This window comes from Giraffa tippelskirchi, chromosome 4 (assembly GCF_054371585.1).
Source record: "Giraffa tippelskirchi isolate mGirTip1 chromosome 4, T2T-mGirTip1v1.2.pri, whole genome shotgun sequence".
Classification (NCBI taxonomy): domain Eukaryota; kingdom Metazoa; phylum Chordata; class Mammalia; order Artiodactyla; family Giraffidae; genus Giraffa; species Giraffa tippelskirchi.
The window spans coordinates 193,996,988-194,018,349 of record NC_137278.1 but is presented as its reverse complement, the minus strand read 5'-3'; the positions used below and the strand labels follow the sequence as shown (position 1 = coordinate 194,018,349).

The 21,362-nt window shown below is 38.1% G+C and overlaps 1 protein-coding gene across 4 annotated transcripts; it reads right to left on the bottom strand.

Annotated features, from left to right (window-relative positions):
- Positions 1–5,571: 5,571 nt before the first annotated feature.
- CLEC12A (C-type lectin domain family 12 member A) lies at positions 5,572–20,827 on the bottom strand. 4 transcript variants are annotated; one of them, XM_081589423.1, is made up of 7 exons: positions 19,460–20,827; positions 17,325–17,443; positions 12,910–13,008; positions 12,047–12,214; positions 10,442–10,602; positions 8,288–8,391; positions 5,572–5,853 (listed from the first exon to the last, which is right to left on the bottom strand). In XM_081589423.1, the coding sequence occupies exons 2-7, from the start codon at positions 17,413–17,415 to the stop codon at positions 5,679–5,681; spliced, it is 798 nt and encodes a 265-aa protein (XP_081445549.1). In that variant the 5' UTR covers positions 17,416–17,443; positions 19,460–20,827; the 3' UTR covers positions 5,572–5,678. The 4 variants fall into 4 exon arrangements, with proteins under 4 accessions (XP_081445549.1, XP_081445547.1, XP_081445550.1 ...); XM_081589421.1 differs by lacking the exon at positions 19,460–20,827 and adding an exon at positions 17,565–17,578; XM_081589424.1 differs by lacking the exons at positions 8,288–8,391; positions 19,460–20,827 and adding an exon at positions 17,576–17,653.
- Between the last annotated feature and the right edge of the window lie 535 nt (positions 20,828–21,362).

Here is a 21,362-nt window from a genome sequence, read left to right as displayed (position 1 = left end):
TCCTCCGTCCATGGGATTTTCCAGGCAAGAGTACCGGAGTGGGTTGCCATTTCCTTCCCCAGGGGATCTTCCTGACCCAGGGATCGAACCCGGGTCTCCGGCATTGCTGGCAGAGGCTTTTACCCTCTGAGCCACCAATTGACTTTAAAAATTGGCAGATATGGAAAAAGCTTCAGTCAACAGAAAGAGAATCATTTATTACTAACCTATTAAGTTTTGGATATTCAGAGGTGATTTTCCAACTTACAACATATCCTTGGGACAGGAATTCAGAGTAGCTAAAATATCTTGTTAACATTGATGTAGTAAAAATAAACATTTTAATGCTTAATTTTACCTTTACTCTCTTGGAACTTTTCCTTGAGGAAATGGTATAATTAAACACAATTTGGCATTATTGCTAACTCACTATCACGTGTCTCATTTCAGAATAGCCCAGAAGTGTCAAGAGATTTCATAAATAAACAAAGCTTCACTTTGCCATTTGCGCAAAAGCAAAAGTCATTCCTTGTTTACTTTCCATATAGCAATATGTACTTTATCTTGGGGGAAAAAAAATGGGGCAAACAATTACAAAACATTGCAAACAATTGCAAAAAAAATTGGCCAACAATTCCCACCAAAACACAGTATCTCAAAACTTGGGGCATTCTTTCCCAAGTGAAAATGTATTAATTCACAACATGGGCATAGGATAAGTTAATACATTATTCCCCATGAATAGACCCTTTCTCTTCAACTGTCTCAAAGTACTACAGAAGTATTGTAGAAATGGGATTTGAAAGTGTCTTAGAGAACAGAATCTCTTTACATATAGTTGACAGATAGTCATTGGTTTTTTGATCCAGCTTATCCCCTACATCCTGTTCTCATTCTAGTATTTGACATATGAGAACTATTTCAACAAAATAGTTTGTTAAGGAGGCAATTCAATCAACAGACTTCCATGCTTCATTTGAAATGAAGTGCATTAATTTGACAGTATATAGTATACCTGAGCAAATCTATCAACTAATTTTGCCTGACTGACATTCTATAGCACCAATGATGAATAGTCAAATGTATTAAAACATAATGAAAAACGTATTGAAAAAGACAAGTTGGAAAACTTAATCTCTACCTGACTTAAAAGAACTATCATATGTAAGACAGTGTGATGTCATTGTCAAATAAATAATTCAGTGAAAAATATTGAAGTCCAAAAAAGATTGTTACATATGTGGTCAACTGATTATTTTCACTAAGACACGAAGGTGATTCAGTGAAGACAGCATACTAATTTCTAAAGCTGGCTGCTGCGGCTGCTAAGTCGCTTCAGTCATGTCAGACTCCGTGCGACCCCATAGATGGCAGCCCACCAGGCTCCACCGTCCCTGGGATTCTCCAGGCAAGAACACTGGAGTGGGTTGCCATTTCCTTCTATCACTATGAAAAAAAATTAATTTTTATCCATGCTTTGCACCATAGAGAATTGCAAACAAGAAAAACAGTCCCACAACAAAATCTCACAATGGGCCACAGACCTAAAGGTAAAATCTGAAATGTTGAAACTTCAAAAACAACATAAAGGATAAGATCTTTACAATTTGGGGGCAAGAAAGATTTTCTAGCTACAAAAACAAGGTGAAAGTGTGGTCGTTCAGTCATGTCTGACTCTTTGTGAGTCCATGAACTGTAGCCCACCAGGCTCCTCTGTCCTTGGAATTCTCTAGGCAAGAATATTGGAGTAGATTGCCATTCCCTTCTCCAGGGGATCTTCCCAACCCAGGGGTCAAACATAGGTCTCCTGCAGTGCAGGCAGATTCTTTACCATCTGAGCCACCAGGGAAGCCCACAACAGCAAAAGCATGATCCAAAAATAACAAATAAATAAAAAGCTAGACAATGAAAATGAAGAACTTCCACTTTTTGAAAAAGACCTAAGGACATGAACAAACAAATCAAACACTAGGAAAAAAATATTTGCCATTCACATAATTGATATAACATGTCTGATATTCAGACTATATCTCTCAACAGGAACTCTCGACACTAAAAATAAAGTATTACAAAATGGGCAAAAGGTTGGCACTGACACTATCAAAGAAGTTATACAAATGCCAAATAAGCACAAGAAAAGATAGCCAACACCATTATGCATTAGAGAAATGCAAGCTAATATCACAAGGGACACCCCTACATAACTATTAGAAAGTAAAAATAAAAAACAGAAAAACATATATCAGTCTTGCTGAAGATATCGAACAAACGAAACTCTTTTTTACCCAATTTTATTAGGATATAATTGACACATGGCATTGTGGAAGCTTACAGTATACAGTATAATGATTTGACTTACATATACTATGAAATGATTACTGCAGTACATTTAGTTATCCATCACCTCATATAGATATGAAAAAAGGTAAACAATTTCTTGTGATGAGAACTCTTGGAATTTGCTCTATTAACAACTTTCAATTGTACCACACAGCAGTATTAACTATAGTCATTGTGTTGTACATGAGATCCCCAGGACAATAACTATATTGTATAATTGGAAGTTTTTACTTTCTGACCACCTCATTCCATAGCCTCTCTTCTTGGACTCTTGATCTGTGCTTATGGATGTATACCTATCCTGGTATCAAGTCAAAACTGTTTTTATTATTGTGGCTTTAGAGTAAGTCTTATTATTGAAGACTGTAATTTCTGCAAATATTCTTCTTTTTCAATATTATGTTGGCTATTCTAAATCTTATGCATTTCTGTATTGATCTTACTATTAGCACGTCACTTAAAAAAAAATCCCTCTGAAAAATTCAGGAATTGTATTGAATCTAGAGGCAAATTTGGGAAAGTTGATGTCCCCAAAATACGAACTTTTCTAATCCAAGTATGTAGTTATCTCTCCACTTATTGAGGTGTTCTTTAATTTTGTCAGCAACCCCTACAGGCTTGATTTCCAGGGAAGCAGATTCTGAAGTCAAGATTAATATGGTGGAGGTTTAGCAGGGACATCCTTGATGTGTCCACTTGTGGAAAAGAACAGAAGGAAGCAGAATTGGGGAAAGGGAAGTTGGAGCTCTGAAGCTGGAATAGACCTTCTTAGTGTTCCCCGGTTAGGCCAAGGCATCCAGGCCCTCATATTCCCACATCGCAGACACGAGCTGCCCTGGGAAGGGAACATAACCTTGATTGAGTTTATTCCCTTCAACAGAGGCAAGGGCTCACACTTAATAGCTGGATGTTGATAGCACTCCCAGCAACCAGGAGAATAAGCCCTTCAGTCCTGAAGAGGAATCTCTATATCACATCATAGCGTCCACTATGGTTTAACTTTCTTCAGCCTAGATGTATTTCTTCATGGAAGTAAAGCAAGTCCAGGTTAAAGGTATGTCTCTTCTCTTGGAATAAACTTGTAAGAGGAAGGTGTGTGGCATTAATTCTAGCCCCCGACCCTGCAGCTGAGCTCAGAGTCACAACTGACACTCATTGTCTCTCTCTCCTATTTTTTAAAAAATTTTTCCAACTTTTTATTTTCTATTGGAGTATAGCCAGTTAACAATGCTAAGATAGTTTCAGGTGAAAGCAAAGGGACTTGGCTATTCTTCTCACTCTCCACACGTCTGCTGATCTTAGTCACCTTCACCTACCAGGGGTTTGAGCCCATCATACCGTTCTCAAGCTGAGACTGCAGAATTTGCCTTTATACCATCAAAATAGAGGATAGATTATAAAGATGTTCTCAAGTGGCATAACTGGATGCCTAACGTCTTTCTTCCTGTCCCCCTATAGTGTAAAAACAGCCCCTCTTCTGTTGGTCAGGGTAAAGAGCTCATCCCAATTCATCTAAAGAGATGTTATGCCCCCTGGTGGAAGCTTTTGTTCTTTACAGACAAGATTTTCTTAAACCCAGTTACTCTGACAGAAGGCACGCATCTCCCGAGTTGGTTACTGGAAATCATCGTAAGAAGGGTCACTCCTGCCTCTCCCTTTGGTTTCCAGATCCATGTATTCTATCTGTTGAAGACACAGCACCATATAAGGGTTATTGGTTTAAAGTATACACTATAACTTGGAAGATGGAATCATGTTGTAGTACTAACTCTTGAGATGGATCTCCAACTACGCTTTCAATGGACATTTAGCCTTCCATTGCTCTGTCTGACTTGCAGAATCAACTTGTGTTGATTCTGTTTTTATGTAACTAGTGGATCCCATAGTCAATCCCCCGCTCCCTTATCTGAATGCTAGAGAGCATCAGACATGATGTTATGTAAGGTCCTATTCCAGTTTGTGGATATTGGTTCTGGATGAACCCTATGGACAGGACAAGAATTCCATACCCAAATATGCATCTATTCCTGTCAAAGCTCTTTCCATTGTGGAATGAGTATATATTTGCTAATTTGGCAGCAAAGAGCTTGTAGTTTTCTTTGAGGCACGACAGTGGAGCCCTGGCCCTTGCTATGCTGTTATTACCAGTTGCTGGATTTACAGATCTTTAGAAGAAGATGTAACTTTAGGTGAGGTATTAGGATCACATTGCATATAATATTTACATGTAGAGATTTTCCACATTTTAATCTTTATTTTTATTATTACTATGTTTTTGGATGCTATTATATATTGCTTTTGTAAATTTTATTTTGCACTACTTATTGCTAATATATAGAAATATGATTGATGTGCATATATTGAGAATCTACTATATATAATTTATCACTGAGCTTGATAAATTAATAGTTTATAAGTTATATTGGTTTTATGTAAATAATTAAATTATCTACAAATAAAATCTTTTTCTGTCTCTTTTTTTAATATTTTTAATCTCTTTCTTGCTTTATTTCACTTTTAGGATCTCCAATAGACAGTAGAGGTTGTTGAATAAAATAACTGATAAAGATTACTTTTATATTCTTCCAGGGTTCACAAGAAAAACTTTCACTCTTTTATTAGAAATATGTTACGCTTAGGGGTTTCTGTTGCTGCTTTTGTTAGTTTTTTTTTTCTTTCCTCTTTTTAATGTTAACATTCTTTATCAGATTAGAGATATCTTCTGCTTCTAGTTTCCTAAGAGATTTTGGTGTTGAACTTTATCTAACATTTTTTCTATATCGATTGAAATGGCACTGTATTTTCTTTTATTTTTTTTCCCAAAAAGTAAGTAAATCAACCTGTATTGTCCTAATTGGTAATGATGGTATTATCTTCTCTGTTTATTTTAAGATTTAATTTTCTTTGATTTTCTGTAAAGTTGATATTTACCTTATTTCTGGAGAAGCAAGAAACATTAACTTCTGTTTTCTGTGTGTGCTCAGTCGTGTCTGACTTTTTGTGACCCCATGGACTGCAGCCCACCAGGCCCTCTGTCCACTGGAATTATCCAGGCAAGAATACTGGAGTGGGTTGCCATTTCCTCCATCAGTTTTCGGTATTCTCAGTCAAAATACTGTATTTATGTTCAGCAGTATCTGGATTGAGTGAATGTAACATAAAGGATAACTATGATGTTAGGCTCCATTCACTCAGCAAATGAAGAGAAAGAAGAAAGTTTGAAAATGTAAATTGTTAGGAGGGAGACAGAAATGTAGTCTTACTGCATCTTTATTCTATTGGTGTGGTCAACAAGATGTATGGTCCCCAAAGTGTCCTTTAACTGCAGGATAATACTTGGGACAAAATAATTGCACTAACTACTTTCTTCCATCCAGTACTTCACTCATTAGTATGCTCTCAATATTCACTGATTGGACAAGCTTCTCACATATAATATTTTTAGTATCAGTGCACTTAACAAAAGAAAAGTATGGATGATGTATGTATCCACAATGCGCCTTATCGTTTATGACACTTGTATTTCTTGTAAACCTGAAAGAGAAAATAAAGAATTACACTTGGCAAGTCAAACATTTGAAACACAGTCCCAGAAAAAAAATCACTTTTCCAACATATTGCTCCTATGGTCTGTGTTGTCTAAAATAAATTTTAATTATTATTTAGAGTGGCAAGTGTCCAAGTTACTTATTTTATGGACAAATATGCAGTGTCAGACTGCTTGATTTCTCTCAGGCTTTTCTAGTTTCTCACAGCTGGAGTATTGATTGTCCTTTTCTTCCAGACCTAGCACCTCCCTTCCACAGTACCTAGTATGAGTAAAGTAATGCAATTCCATTAGATTCTCCAGGAAAACTGAACCAGTAATAAATTTTGAGGCTGTCCTCCTCAAATATTTTTCATAATCATCAAAATCAGAAATTAACCTCATCTGTGATACCTTAAGCTCAGCATCATCTCCAAGTGACATTTTCCTCAGCCATTTTCCAGAAATTTTACAATGAAGCCCTGTATGATTGCCAGCTCCTAACATAAGATGATTGATGAGGGACTATAGATTAAAGACAAACTTGTAAACTGAATATGTTATATTTGGGGAAATAATGTAGCATCACCACTTGGATCAGTAACTAATGATTATTAATAAATAAGTTCCTCAACTAACTTTTATTTTCTATTTGAAGTAGCATAACACAGATTATATTAATCCCAGCTCGTTTCCAGGAACAAATCCCAAAATAACATCAAAGATTAAAAAAGGAATTACATATATTATACATACATGATATATATTAAAATGTATTATGTACATACACTAGGATATATTTCTAATTCTACATTATTTCTTGTGATTTGAAATAGCTACTATGTTTTCCATCCCATTATATTTTACTTTCCCATTAGCAATAATTAGAAATAAACACAGGGAAACTCTATTTTTTGAAACAAGATTCCATTTATACTGTCCCTTTATGCTCACACTACCTTTACTTCTAGAATTTCACTCCAAACGAGATCTTTAGAATATACATCCTTCTCTCCTTTGTGCAGATCCTATCCCCTGTTCGGAGGAGGGCATGGCAACCCACTCCAGTATTCTTGTCTGGAGAATCCCCATGAATGGAGGAGCCTGGCGGGCTACAGTCCATGGGGTCGCAAAGAGTTGGACAGGACTGAGCAACTAAGCACATCCCCTGTTCTGTGCTATCATTGCAGACTGACAAAGATAGAGCTGCAATGACTTTATGACCCATATGCCTACACATACTATTTCTATCTGATGGAAAAAACAAGCAGGACACAACAAAACAATAACCAAAACACAACCAAAGATTCTATTTGCTGCCTTGCTCAACGTCGTGAATATGGAGGAATCTCAGGGTTTAGATTCAGAGTGGCAGTACCCCAGCACATATGTATTGAGCTCACTCCTGCTTCATATGTCCTCAAAGAACAAACTTGTACCAATTTGTGAGATTGTAAGGGCATCCAGCAGGCTTCCCTGATGGCTAAGCAATAAAGAATCCACCTGCAATGCAGGCGACCTGGGTTCAATCCCTGTGTCGGGAAGATCCCCTGGAGGAGTGCATGGCAACCCACTCCAGTATCCTTGTCTGGAGAATCCCCATGGATGGAGGAGCCTGGCGGGCTACAGTCCATGGGGTCACAAAGGGTCAGACACAACTTAGTGACTAAACAAGAGCGTCTAGCAGTTTGAGGCTGTTGTTTCTTTCTTTAGTTGAATCCTGTCTGCTTCCTAAATTTAAGGAATTATAAAACACAAATGAATTTTTACACTCCTTTTATGCATGTCTTGCCTCCACCCCATTATAAGCAGAACAAATACAACATAAGAGTCCATTTATACTGGCATATTTGTAACCAATTTCTTACTATGTTGTGCAACAAAATATTTTTTATATCATGCCCATGTTCATTTTATTCTCTTTACCAGAAACTCTCTTCTAGTCAATCTCTAATTTTTTTACTCAAGAATGTCCACTTCAAATGTCAGTTATAACACAAATTTCAAAGATAAAATCAATTTTTTTATTCTGTGTATTCTTACTGAAGCATTTATGACATTTTATTCTTTTTGTCTGTTGAATTAAATTTTCTGTGCATCCAATCAATGGTTAAGTAACAAAAGGAAGAATCAACCTTTCACTTGTTTTAAAATCCTTGCATTGCACAATTTTAAGTACAATTCAAGCCCAGTGAATTGTGTTGGCTTCTATAGTTTTCTTAGATAAAAGCATTATTCACAGAAATCCTCCCTTACTTGGCTTGTAGTTGTCAAGATAACGGGAAGACATTTGCAATAATTTTCTCATTATTAAACACATCACAGAAGTCTGATGGAAAAGGGTTCTTTGAGGGTGCAATTTCAGTAGAAGATACAGTGCCCCTGAGAAAATTCACCTTTACTGAAATCAGCTATTAAAATTCAACAAGAATAAAGACTTACCAGTCAAAGGGGATAATTGCATCCAAGGTCATGTAGTTTGTGCTAGCTTTCCTGGGAGATAATCCCAACCAATAGTTATATAACTTCAGGGATTTTATAAATTCCTACAGGAAACAGAGGTGGCTTTTTAAAACCATTGTCCCCCTTTTCTGTAAATTACCTCACAGTGTAATTTCTTACAAATTACTATGTCAAGGCAACATCTTTGACACTTTTCTGTTATTTTCTATGCCATTAAAAGAAATTGAGACAGAGTGCCCCTTGCTGAGAGATGTCTTTCAACATTTATATCGCAGTTACTATCTGGGGGCAAAGAGACAGTTCATCGTCAAAATCCCAAGTTAAGAGAAACATGAGTGTGAGAAAAATGTAATAAAGTCAGAGGAGAATGGTTATAGAATAGAATTCAAATCCAGTTCAGAGATTTGTAGCCAAAGTAATAGTTTCTTTTTTTTTTTTTCTTTTCTTATATGCCAGTCATTTGTTAAGCAAATAACTATGAATGGATCATTTGAGAATAATAAGACTAGGCAGAAACTAGATTGATTTCCCCCCTTCTATAAAGAAGAAAAAGAATTCTAACAGTAAGGAAGCTGAGACTTTTGAAAAAATATATTTTTGTTTTAAAATAAATATGGGATTACTCTCTGAAAAACCACAAATGCCAATGAATAAGTAAACTATAGAGAGTTGTTGTTGTTGTTATTGTTTAGTTGCTAAGTCATGCCCAACACTTTTGCAACTCCACGGACTATAGCCCACCAGGTTCCTCGGTCCATGGAGTTCTCCAGGCAAGAACAAATACTGGAGTGGATTGCCATTTCCTACTCTAGGGGATCTTCTCCACCCAGGGATTGAACCCATATCTCCTGCATTGGCAGGTGGAATCTTTACTGCTGAGCCACCAGGGAAGCCCAAAATATGTATGTGTGTGTTAGTCGCTCAGTCGTGTCCAGCTCTTTGCGATCCCATGAACTATAGCCCACCAGGCTCCTCTTTCCATGGGATTCTTTATATTCCCTAAAATATAGAGGTACAATTTAAATATTAGAAAAAAATAAGATAAATAAATAACTAAATCTTTCAGAGAATTCACTTTCCCTGGGACCCAAGAACTCAGTGAAATATATCTGCTTGGCACTTCCCTTTGCCATCTCTCTTTTATTTACTTATTTGGCCCTGAAGTGCCACACAACTTGTGGAATCTTAGTTCCCCAACCAAGGATCGAACCTGGGTCCATAGCAGTGAAAGAGCCAAGTCTTTAAACTACTGGACCTCCAGGGGATTCCCCTTTGCCACCTAATCTTAATTCTGTTGTTCAGTTGTTCAGTCACATCTAACTCTTTGTGGCCCCATGGACTGCAGCACGCCAGGCTTTCCTGTCCTTTGCTATCTCCTAGAGTTTGCTCAAACTCATGTCCATCAAGTTGGTGATGCCATCCAACCATCTCACCCTCTGTCTTTCCCTTCTTCTCCTGCCTTCAATCTTTCCCAGCATCAGGGTCTTTTCCAATGAGTTGGCTCTTCGCATCAGGTGGCCAAAGTATTGGAGCTTCAACCTCAGCATCAGTCCTTCCAATGAATATTCAGGGTTGGTTTCCTTGAGGATTGACTTGTTGGATCACCTTTCAGTCCAAGCAACTCTCAAGAGTCTTCCCAACACCACAGTTTAAAAGCATCATTATTCTAGTATATGTAACCTTTTCCTCTTAATTGAAAAAATGCAAATGCAAAAGGATGGAAAAGTGAATCTCCTTCTGTGTGATTTTACAGAATTGGTAAGACACAGGAATAATTACAGATCTTCTGTTTTTAGATAAATGCTCAAACCTATGTGCTGAGAATTTATTCTAAAGTTCTAGTTTGGAAATATTCACAGACCTAAAGATTCTGGGGGCTCCACGTCTACCATCTGCCCAACAGGCTCTGAGAATCCACTGATGCTAAGGTGCTAAGCTAAAGTTTCACATGGCTTGTCTTGGCTCGGTACCCCGATATGAGTATACTAAGTTCCATTCACCTCGTACCCCAACTAAAATAAGCCAGATTCATGTCTGGACTAATACAAATCTTCCCCAACATGTCTCCCCCCTCTATTCTATGTTGGGGAAAGTGACTTCTTCCCTTACAGGCAGAGATCCATGCCATCTTACCAACACACTTTTGCTTTTAATCATCAGCAGGCTGGCATTGTAGTGAGAACAAATCTCATCACTCTTTTGCCACGTGTTCTGACTTTGGTAGGTAGATACTAGTAGGTAGCAGCTGTCATCATGCCATATCCACTCCACTGGACAAGGTTTACATTTGTGCCCTGGAAGAAGAGCATACTTTCATTTGGTTGTGTAGATACCTACTTTCGTTTGGTTGTATAGATATCTTCATAATTCTTATTATTCCGATTGTTCTCTCAGTTTAAAAAAAAAAGAAAGCATATTTACTTGTCTTTCTTCTTCTAACATCAAAAGTGAAGACAATAAATCTTGTATTCCAGGCTTTCATATACAACCACAACGTGTCCAAAACATAATTTGAACACATTTGAAATTAAACACTTGGATTTCAGTCTATTTTCTAGTCTCAGGAGCCCTGATTAGCAATTAATTAATCTCCTTCTTTCTCTGTCATTTTGTGTATTTCTACATGGCAATAAAGGCCAATCACAAGATATACTGTCTTTTCCAACTAGAGCATTTCCAGCTCTTTGACTTGTTGAATATTCGGGAGACTCCTTAAGATGACCATATGTTTTAGTTATAATAACTATAGAAACTGTTAGAGATATTAAAAGACTAGTACCTCCCAATTCTGAAGGTAAGACTAAACTTGAATTTTTTTTTCTATTAACTCTTATCAAACATTGAGTGAAATTTAGGAATAAGGTCATCTATAAAAAGGTGATATATCTTCTATTGCTCTTCTTTTTAAAAAACATAAAGAGGTGATCTGATTTCCCTGGTGGTCCAGTGTTTAAAAATCCAACTTCAAATGCTGGAGACATGGGTTCAGTTCCTGGTCCTGGAAGATTCCATATGCCATGAAGCAGCTAAGCCTCTGCACCACAACTGCTGAAGCCCAGGCTCCACAGTAAGAGAAGCCACTGCAATGAGAAGCCTATGCACTGCAACTAGAGTGTAGCCCCAGCTTGTCACAACTAGAGAAAGACCGCACACAGCAGGAAAGACTCAGTGTAGCCAAAAATCATATAGTGCTCAGATGTGCCTTATGCGTGCTCAGCTCTGTCTGACTCTTTGCAAGCCCATGGATTGTAGCCTGCAGGCTCTTCTGTCCGTGGGATTTTCCCCACAAGAATGCTGGAGTGGGTTGGCATTTTCTCTTCAGAGGATCTTCTCTACCCAGGGATCGAATTTGCACTTCCTGCATTGCAGGCGGATTCTTTGCCACTGAACCCCACAGGAAAATAAATTAAAGAGGTGATCTATCCTTTCCTCCCTATATTCTATTGACTTCAGTGCCCAAAATAGTAGTGGTAAATGTCAGATTAGAGAAACTGCAGACCGTCTTATATTTTAGTAAGTAACTATCATCTCCTGATAATTTGGGAGATTATAATTATTTTTCTGTTTTTCTTCTAACTGCACAGGAACATAAATGGATCTTCAATCAACCACATTTAATTCTTTTTTCCAAATAATAGTTTCCTAGGGAAAAGCTGCTAGCTTTTGGTGAAGTGATCAAGTGACTCCTAGGTTTAGTTCATTGTCTAATAAATAACTCAGAAAGAAATAAAGGATTACCTTTGTTTTTTACGTATAACTCACGACATAATTTGGTGGCTATTTCTTCAAGTTTGATAGAAAGTTTCCTGATTTTCTGGGAACTATTTGTGTTCTGCATGAGTTGTACAGACAGGTTTCTTTGAAGTTCTTCTTTGAAATTTTGTAGCTTATTCAGTTTTTCCATGCCTGTCTTCGAAGTTATGTGAATGTCAGATAAAACAAAGAGAAATGATAAAAAAAAAAAATTGTAGTCCCTCAGTACAAGCATCATCACCTTTCTCCTGAATTAAGAGTATCAAATGTGTAGGGAAGCAGTTATTTCACAGAGGTAAGGGAAAGAGACTGAATACATATGACCCTATTTGGAGGACAAGAACAGAGGAGCAGACATAGAGAACAGACTTGTGGACACAGCTGGGGAAGGAAAAGGTGGGATGAACTGAGAGAGTAGCACTGAGACATATGCAGTACCATGTGTAAAATAAACCGTTATTGACATATAAGTGCTATATATAACATGGGGAACTCAACTGATGCTCTGTGCTAACCTAGAGGGGAGGGATGAGGCGGTGGAAAGGAGGTTCAAGAGGGAGGGGATATAGGCATACGTATAGCTGAGTCACGCTGTTGTACAACCGAAACCAACATAACATTGTAAAACAATTATCCTCCAATTACAAATAAAATTTTTTAAAAAAAATTAAAAATAAATACAAGTAATTTTTTATTTTAAAATTTTAAAAAGAGACTAAGTACCATGTTGTAACTACCTAGTTTCGAGTCCCTTTGTGGCCATATCACCTATTCCAAGGCTTCGATTCAAAGAGCAAAACTCACTTCTAAGTGTTTTCCCTGGCAGTGAAAACATAGGGAATACATACATATGATTCCTAAGACTCCCAGGCCAATCAGCAACAGGAGGCACAGAAGAGTCAGAGCCACGGCTCTTTGACGCCATGCGTGGGAAGGAACAGGTGGTTCTGTGGGAAGCAAAATTAGTAAAGACACTTAGAATGGTGTACATTTTAATTCAATTCAAGTGTTCATTTATGTTGTCTTTATTTCTTTCCTCATAGGTCTGTAGTAAAGGAATGTGTTTTGCTAGAAACTCAAGGGCATTTAAAAATAACTTTTTAAAGACTAAGTAAGTCAAAAAGAAGTCAAAAACGTTTTGTTAATTGTTTTGCATGCAAACTGGTTTTCAAAGCAGGAGCTTGGGATTGATAGGCTGATTCGAGAAACGGAAGCAAAAATGGGGCTGAAAAACAAGTGAGAATGTGCTGAGGAAGGAAAGGGCTTCCCAGGTGGCTCAATGGTAAAAAAAAAACTCCGCCTGCCAAGCAGGAGATGCGTGAGGAGTCACAGATTCAGTTCCTGGGTCGAGATGATCCCCTGGAGAAGGAAATGGCAACCCACTCCAGTATTCTTGCCTGGGAAATACCATGGACGGAGGAGACTGGTGACGCCAGTCCACGGTGTCAAAAAAGAGTCAGACATGACTGAGTGACTGAACAACAACCACAAAGGGAAAGGAAATCCAAAGGAAGGACCGTGTGTATACGCGCTGCTGATTCACTTCGCTGTACACCTGAGACGAACACCACAGGGGAAGCAATTTCACTCCAGTAAAAAAAATAAGAAATCTATGAAAAAGAGAAAGAAAAAGAAGTGAGAAGACCAATTGATCTGAAAAAAGATGTATCTTGTCTGTACAAAATTGGGGAAACTGAGCAGCAAGCGGCTAACGGCAAGGTCAATCTAAGCGTTCCTTCCTTGAGTTGACAAATGTGGGGTATCAGAGAAAGTAATTTCCTTTCTCTGTGTTTTCCCCAGAAAATACTGAGAGTTTGGCTGTGGGACATACATGAGAAAGTGTCCCTGTCATGTCTCTGAGTGTTCTCCCATCAGCCAGTTCTTAGGTTAGACCCGATGGTTTCCTTAGAATTTTTTCATGCTTTGAGCAGCAAACTTCGATTGAATGTTTCTTTTTTGTTGAACTATGAAGCTTCAGACAGATCACTTCCCTACTTAAAAAAAAACTCAAGAGATTATAAACTTTATATTATAAATTAATTGCTATTAAATTACTATGTTATTTAAATAATCATTACTTGTATAAGTGGATACTAGATATTTCTTGAAAATAGAATTCAGAGATAACATAACCTTACTATACTTACTATACTATACCTATGTCCTTTATATCACAGTTGGTGATACTATGATACTGTGAAATATAGAGAGAATTGAAAATGAAATGTGAAACAATGTTTTATAGACCTTGGACAACAGTTAACAGTGAAAGAATTACATAGTCAAGATCACTTCTCAAGTCAGAAGCATGACTTCAAGTGCTATTATTTTTATAGACTTTTTCTAATTTATTTATGTATTCAGTTAATCAAAAGTTATTGAATATCTCTGTATGCTAGACACTAGTCTGGATGCTAACAATACAGAAGTGAGCAAGACATACCAGTCCCTGCTTTCATGGGAGACAAATTTTAATTATGAGAGAGCTGAGAGATATCTCTGTCAAATGGTATGCACAGGTTTGAAACTGAGCTATATTATAAAGAGCATGTGGTTCAGAACTTACGGCCACTGGCAATGAAAAATCAGCGCAAAGAAATTGCAGATAGCAAGGACACTTAATTCAAAGACTCTAATCTGGAGAAAAGTTTTACCTATTTGAAAAAAACAGAAAAGATTCAGAGTGGCTAAAGAATTGTGGCCAAGGTGAGAAATGATGTTAGAAGTGGTCAAAGGAGAAGTCAGGAGACAGATTAGAGCAGAGGTGTGTCTGTCACAATGGGTCAGGGAGGAGGTCATCCATGACCGAAACAAGGATAATCCCCATGGAACACTGACAGCAGAAACCTGGTGAAGTTAGATGAGAAGAGAGAGAGAGAGAGATGGATAACTAGGGGTCGGTGACCACAGACAATGGGTTCAACAAGTAGAGTTGTGGAAGGAGATGAAGAAATGGAGGAAAAATGAAGAGACTTAAGTGATCAAGTGAGGATTATTTTTTGTTAAAATAGGAGTAGGATATGGCAACCCACTCCAGTATTCTCGTCTGGACAATCCCATGGACAGAGGAGCCAGGTGGGCTACAGTCCGGGGGTTGCAAAGAGTTGGAGACAGCTTAGCAACAAAACCCGCACCGCCACCAAGAAGTATGTCACTGCACCAGAAAGGGGTAATGAACTAAAGGAGGGAGAGAGAAGAATAAAGCAAGAGAGAAAGTTGAAAATTGTTGAAGAAATGTATGGATTGAAGGATACCTGGATTGAAATTTAGAACCAAATGAGAAGATCTGGTTTTTGCTGAGTAAAACAGGATATTGTAAATATCATCTAGAAGTGAGGCAGAGAGTATGAGTCAAAATGAAGCAGAATAGAAATTTTGGTAGTAGACAGAAAAGGGGTTGAATGAAATAGGAGCAAAGCTTGTCAAATGAAATGGACTTCCCCAGTGGCTCAGCGATAAAGAATCTACTGGCAATGCAGGAGACACAGGAGATATGGGTTCAACTCCTGGGTCTGGAAGATTCCCTGGAGAAGGAAATGGCAACCCACTCCACTCTTCTTGCCTGGGAAAATCCCATGAACAGAGGAGCCTGGTGGGCTACAGCCCATAGAGTTGCACAGAGGCTACAGAGTTTGACACTACTGAACACACATATACATACATTGGCAAATGAGAGTAAACTGGGTTTGAGAGTTTGTGCATTTTTTATGTGGCAATGTTCAGCTGCTCAGGTGGGGCACAAAGTGAGTAGATATTTAAGAATTGGAATTTTTCAAGGAAAAAGCACAGGGATGGAGCATATGAGACTAAGGGGTAGATGTTAAATAATACAAAGTTTATATTATATAATATAAACTTTAAGCTGAATAATGAGAAAATTAGACAAAATTGAGAAAGCCAACAAGACATGGATTCAAGATTTTTTTAAGAGTCAAAGAATTTCTGAAGTGGAAATTTAGAATAAGGACAATTAGTAGGACAGAAAATGAGATAGAATGTGATGGCATATGTTAAGAGTAATTATGGTATATTAAGTTCATGATATGTTCTGTCTTTCAAACCATATAAAAGGAGAAGTACCAACAAGGAAGTTTACAGAAAGTATTGTAAAATCCTTAACTTCCAGTCCTTAAAAAAAAAAAAAGTTGTATTAGAAGAAAAGGCCACAGAATTAAGCTGTTATCCCTTCCCAGGATTTACAATGCTGATGATAAATGGACTCAAGATTCAACAATGAAAATGCTGTTCACAATAAAGTTAGAACTTCAAAGAATGCTACATTTTGGGGAGGGGGAGAACGCTTAAAGACTACATGAGAATTTTTCTATTAGTTCCCTCTCTTAATTTCACTGCTTCTACCAACTTTTCATGTTATCCATATCTACTGTTTAATTTATGTACACTGATTTTAAGTTTGCATATTCTGGGACAGATTTCATCCAAAAGACTAAAAGCCAGGAGATAGAAGCTACATACAATTGGAGAAAGACAAGATTATGAATAAGATGAAAATTACAGTATAGAAAGTAAACACAAGTAGTCCATTTATCTCATAGATAAATTAAGATTAAAAAATATCAAACTTCCTGGCACAGGATGGATTTGAATGTGTATCTTCTAATATTTCTTTATCTCTTTTCTTCCTTTAATACTTGATGTGTCCTTTCATTTAGTTTAACCTCTTCTATATTTTAGTAAATTGGGAAAAGATCTCCAAAAGAAGTAGAAAATTTTTTAGAGTTTAATATAGGCTCAGTTTGGTAAAAAAAAATTCAAATGAAATCCTCTAAAGTTCTTCTCTGTCTCTCTCTCTCTTTGTCGCTCTGGTATCTTGTGCACCAGAGATACACACATACACACTAGCATTTATTTAGGAAAAAGAAGGTACAAAGCCATGACTTTCTTGAACAGTACATGTTCATTGGTCCATGGCTTCCTTTCATGGGGGAAAAGTGTTTCACAGTCCAGTCATATGAAAATATTATCCTGTCATAATTATCTTGATTATGATATGGAAAAAAAAACCCAGAAAATTTGTAAAAGATTAAGTGCCCAGTACATTGATCATTGCCTTAAAAAAACTTTACAGTCATTTTGCATGGACATTTTTGGTAGTTTGGGTAAAATTAAGATGCTTAATTAAAAATTCAAATAGAGAGATCATTGCCAATTCACTAACATCCAAGGGGAACCTACTCTTAACACTTCTGCCACTTTGTACACCCTGACCACCTTACAACACATCTGTAACTCAAAATCTTACCTTCTTTCTCAAATTTGTCAAACTTCTGGATATTTGCTGTCTGACTGGAGTCTTGGAATTTTAGATCTGCATAAGTAACTTCTTCAGACATTGATGTTATGCAAAGAAAGCCCAACAAACTGAAAAAAAAGAGAGGGCAAAATAACAGAGTTGGATGATAAACAGCTGTGATTTCAACGTCTGTTCATAAGCCAAAGTTTAAACATATCTTTAAGCTTCTGTTTTTTAAATCCACAGTACCAGTCACTCACAGCTCCGGAAATGAGCTGCCATACATGACCTCAGAGAAGAACAGAGAGTATCTTTCTTCCTCTTATCTCTTCCCTTTCTCATTTCTCTGCATCTATGCACCACAAAAAGTAGTTTTTAAAATTGTGTTTGGATATTATTAGCATTGTGCAAAGGGGCACAAATCAACACGGTGCAAATATAACATGGAGTTTCTTGGAGAAAAACTCTCAAGGAGAAAAATAACAGAAAGGACACGGCCCTCAAACTCTCACTAGTGTACAGCAGTGACTTGGCATAGATATTCTGTATGTGTCTTGGCAAAGGTCTTGATAGAGAGATTTGCTTAGCTGGGAGATCACACATGCATAGAGAGAGGGAGAGCAAATGCCCCACCCCAGGACTTCCCTGGTGGTCCAGTGGTTAAGAATCCACCTTGCAACACAGGGGACATGGGTTCAATACCTGGTCAGAGAACTAAACTCCTACATTTGTTTAGTCACCAAAGTCATGTCTGACTCTTTTGCAACCCCATAAACTAGCCTGCCAGGCTCCTCTGTCCATGGGAATTTCCCAGGCAGGAATATTGAAGTGGATTGCCATTTCCTCCTCCAGGGGCTCTAACCTTCGTCTCCTGTATTGCAGGTGGACTCTTTACCATTGAGCCACCCATTCCACATGCTGCAGAGCAACTAAGCCCACACACCACAACTACTGAACCTCCATGCTCTGGAGCCATGCGCCACAACTAGAGAGAAGCCCACATGCCATAACTAGAGAGTCCGTGCACTGCCAGGAAAGATCCCGCAAGATATAATGAAGATCCCATGTGAGGTGACTGAGAGCCCATGCAAATAGATAAATAATTTTTTTTTTTAAAAAAAAGGAAAGCCCCACCTATACACCCTGATACACAGGTACAGGATAGCCTAAAAGGGCTGAGGAACACCTAGTTTCTCTAGTAACAAAAAATATACTAAGGGATCTGGAATAAAAACCATACGGGGGAGTATGCATATTGATGGCTATGGTCAGTATACCAAAAGCCCCAGAAATAGCTTTGCAGGTCAGGAGATTAGCAGACATTGGATCCTTGCCAAAAGGTCTATGAGACATTTGGTCCATGCCAAAAGTTTCTTGACATTTTCCTCCTATCCAAAATGTCCATGACCATATTTGTGCTGTGCTGTGCTTAGTTATGTCCAACTCTTTGTGACCCCATGTGTAGCCCACCAGGCTCCTCTGTCCTTGGGGATTCTCCAGACAAGAACACTGGAGTGGGTTTCCATGCCCTCCTCCAGGGGATCTTCCTAACCCAGGGATCAAACCCAGGTCTCCCACATTGTGGGTGGATCCTTTACCAGGGAAGCCCAAGAATACAGGAGTGGGTAGACTATCCCTTCTCCAGAGGAACTTCCGGACCCAGGAATGGAACCAAGGTCTCTTGCATTGCAAATGGATTCTTTACCAGCTGAGCTACCCAAGAAGCCCATGAACATATTTGATTCACGCCAAATGGTTTTAGACAAGACCAAATATGACCAAGTATCAAAGACCTTTCAGTATGGGTCTTATGGACATTTTGGATGGGACCAAATGCCTGGTAAAGGGGGAATTCTGCCAGCTGATCTATTCCAATTGTGCATTCTGGAAATGGAAAATAACCACAAAATGGGTTTGGGGACACACTGGGCCCACAATAAGATGGACCTAAACTAAAACTCCACAGATCACCTAACCTCCCTGAGCTCTAACTCTGTCCAGTGGGTCACAATGATGTTATGGGTCTCCTGGAATTAGTATAGGTTCAGAGCCAGAGAATAGTATTTTCTGAAAGGTCTGATTATTTCCTTTTCTGAAATGCATGATTATGCTAGTAAAAGGGGAATTTGTGCTTATGTCCTCACCATTTTAGGATCTGTCAGAAGCCCTGGTTTCCTGAGTGCAAACTCTTTTCTCAGGCAACACGGTGAGAATCTCATTAAATTTTAAGCTATGGCTGCTCCTCTGGACTTCTTATGTCAGGAACCCAGCAGGAAAGAAAATGAGTCACAATCCTAAGGAAAGAAAATGAGTCACAATCCTAACAGGGCTCATTAAACCTGGTGATCAGGAGAATGTAGGTCTGTTGCCTAAGACAGAAAGTGAAGCATGTATTTGACCCCAAGCTGATCCACTAGATATCTCTTGATAGTCCCCTATTAAATTTTGACAGCAAATAGGTAGTTCAGAAGAAATGGGGTATTATATCCAGGGGCTTAGACCCCTCAGTGATGAGTACCTTGGTCACCCTACCAGGTGAAATGTCTAGTCTAGTTTAAGGTGTTGTCAAGGGTCATGGAACAAGAATGGTAGTGGGATAGGAAAGCGATGAATATTAGTTGCAGTTTCAGGACAGACTGGGGGTGTAGTTTGTCCCACTAATTTTTTTGTGTGAGTTTCGTCAAGAAAAGAGACTGGATAGAACACTGGAGGGGCTGGTAAAGGAAAGTCATCTACTAATCAAGCAAATCAAGCAGTGAGAGAGTATACTGCAGCAAGCACTCTGGTTTGCTACCCAGATTCTCCCATCAGGACTAATGTACTTACTTCCCAAACTACTGAGAATGTTGGCAACTGAATCCTCTGCTGAGTCTTTTTCTGGGAATTGCTGTCTGCCAAAGGGAGTCACTCTTCTCAGGGACAGCCTACATCAAATGAGTGGACAAGGTGGGGGGTATAAAGGTTCAACCTTCTGCCTCTAGAGATGCAACTTTGAATGACCAGCCTAGCTCCAGAGTTCCCCATAGGATTAGCTGAGGCCTAATCCTCAACTGTGTTGTATGGATGTACTTTTACCTTTATCCAGTGTTGCTTGTCTTACCCTCTAAGTTTTTATTCTCAAGAACATATAACAGTAAATCTTCTACATAGAAATCTCAGAATTTTAGAGACGATTTGCTAGGGAATCCTACATATTTTAAAAAAAAAAAAAAAAGCTGAAGTGATTGTTTTCTGGATTCATTTTATATTTTTAAGGGAATAAAAACATGTTGTCACATATGACTCTAGTTGCTTCTTTTTCACTTAACTCTTACTGTATTCACTTACTTATTCATTATCCATCCAGTCAATCAATGGGCATGCTCTAATCACAGAAAGTGTAGTTGTGGTTGTTCAGTGACTCAGTCATATCCAACTCTTTGCAACTCCATGGACTGTAGTGTATCAGGCTCCTCTGTCCTTCATAGTTTTCAAGAGTTTGCACAAATTGATATTCATTGAGTCAGTGATGCTATCTAACCATCTCATCCTCTGCTGCCCACTTCTCCTTTTGTCTTTATCTTTCAAGATCACACAATAAATGAAGTACTTGTGATTTTTAGTCTGACATGTAAGGAAGCTGGACATAATCATGCCCATTCACACAACAAGTTTAAAAAAAAAACTAAAAATAAGCAACCCTTCTTATATCCATCAGAGAACTGAAGTCACAGGGCAAACCACCACACTGTAAAATTGAAGAGACAGATAAGTAGGATCATAGCTTCCTGGAGCAGAGGCCCAGGAGTAGAAAAATACATAAGAGCTGCTACCAGAGCAGGAAAACCTAAACTGTAATTGACAAAATTATGGGGAAAATGTTAAAGGAAATTTCTGCAAAGATAATGACAGCTCATCCAAACAAGATCAATGAATAGACTAAGTTATGTCAAACATTTTCCAAAAAACAATTTCTGCATGGGATACTTCCTTCACTGAATTGTTGTTATTTAGTCACTGAGTTGTGTCTGACTCTTTTGCAACCCCGTGGACTGTAGCCCATCAGGC

Excerpts from the sequence above, each read along its gene's own strand:
- CLEC12A (XM_081589423.1), bottom strand. The coding sequence starts at position 17,415 with ATGTCTGAAGAAGTTACTTATGCAGATCTAAAATTCCAAGACTCCAGT. Across the intron at positions 13,009-17,324 it reads TGACAAATTTGAGAAAGAAG|AACCACCTGTTCCTTCCCAC; the intron begins GTAAGATTTTGA and ends TGCTTCCCACAG. Across the intron at positions 8,392-10,441 it reads TTAAAAGCAAAAGTGTGTTG|GAATTTATAAAATCCCTGAA; the intron begins GTAAGATGGCAT and ends TGTTTCCTGTAG.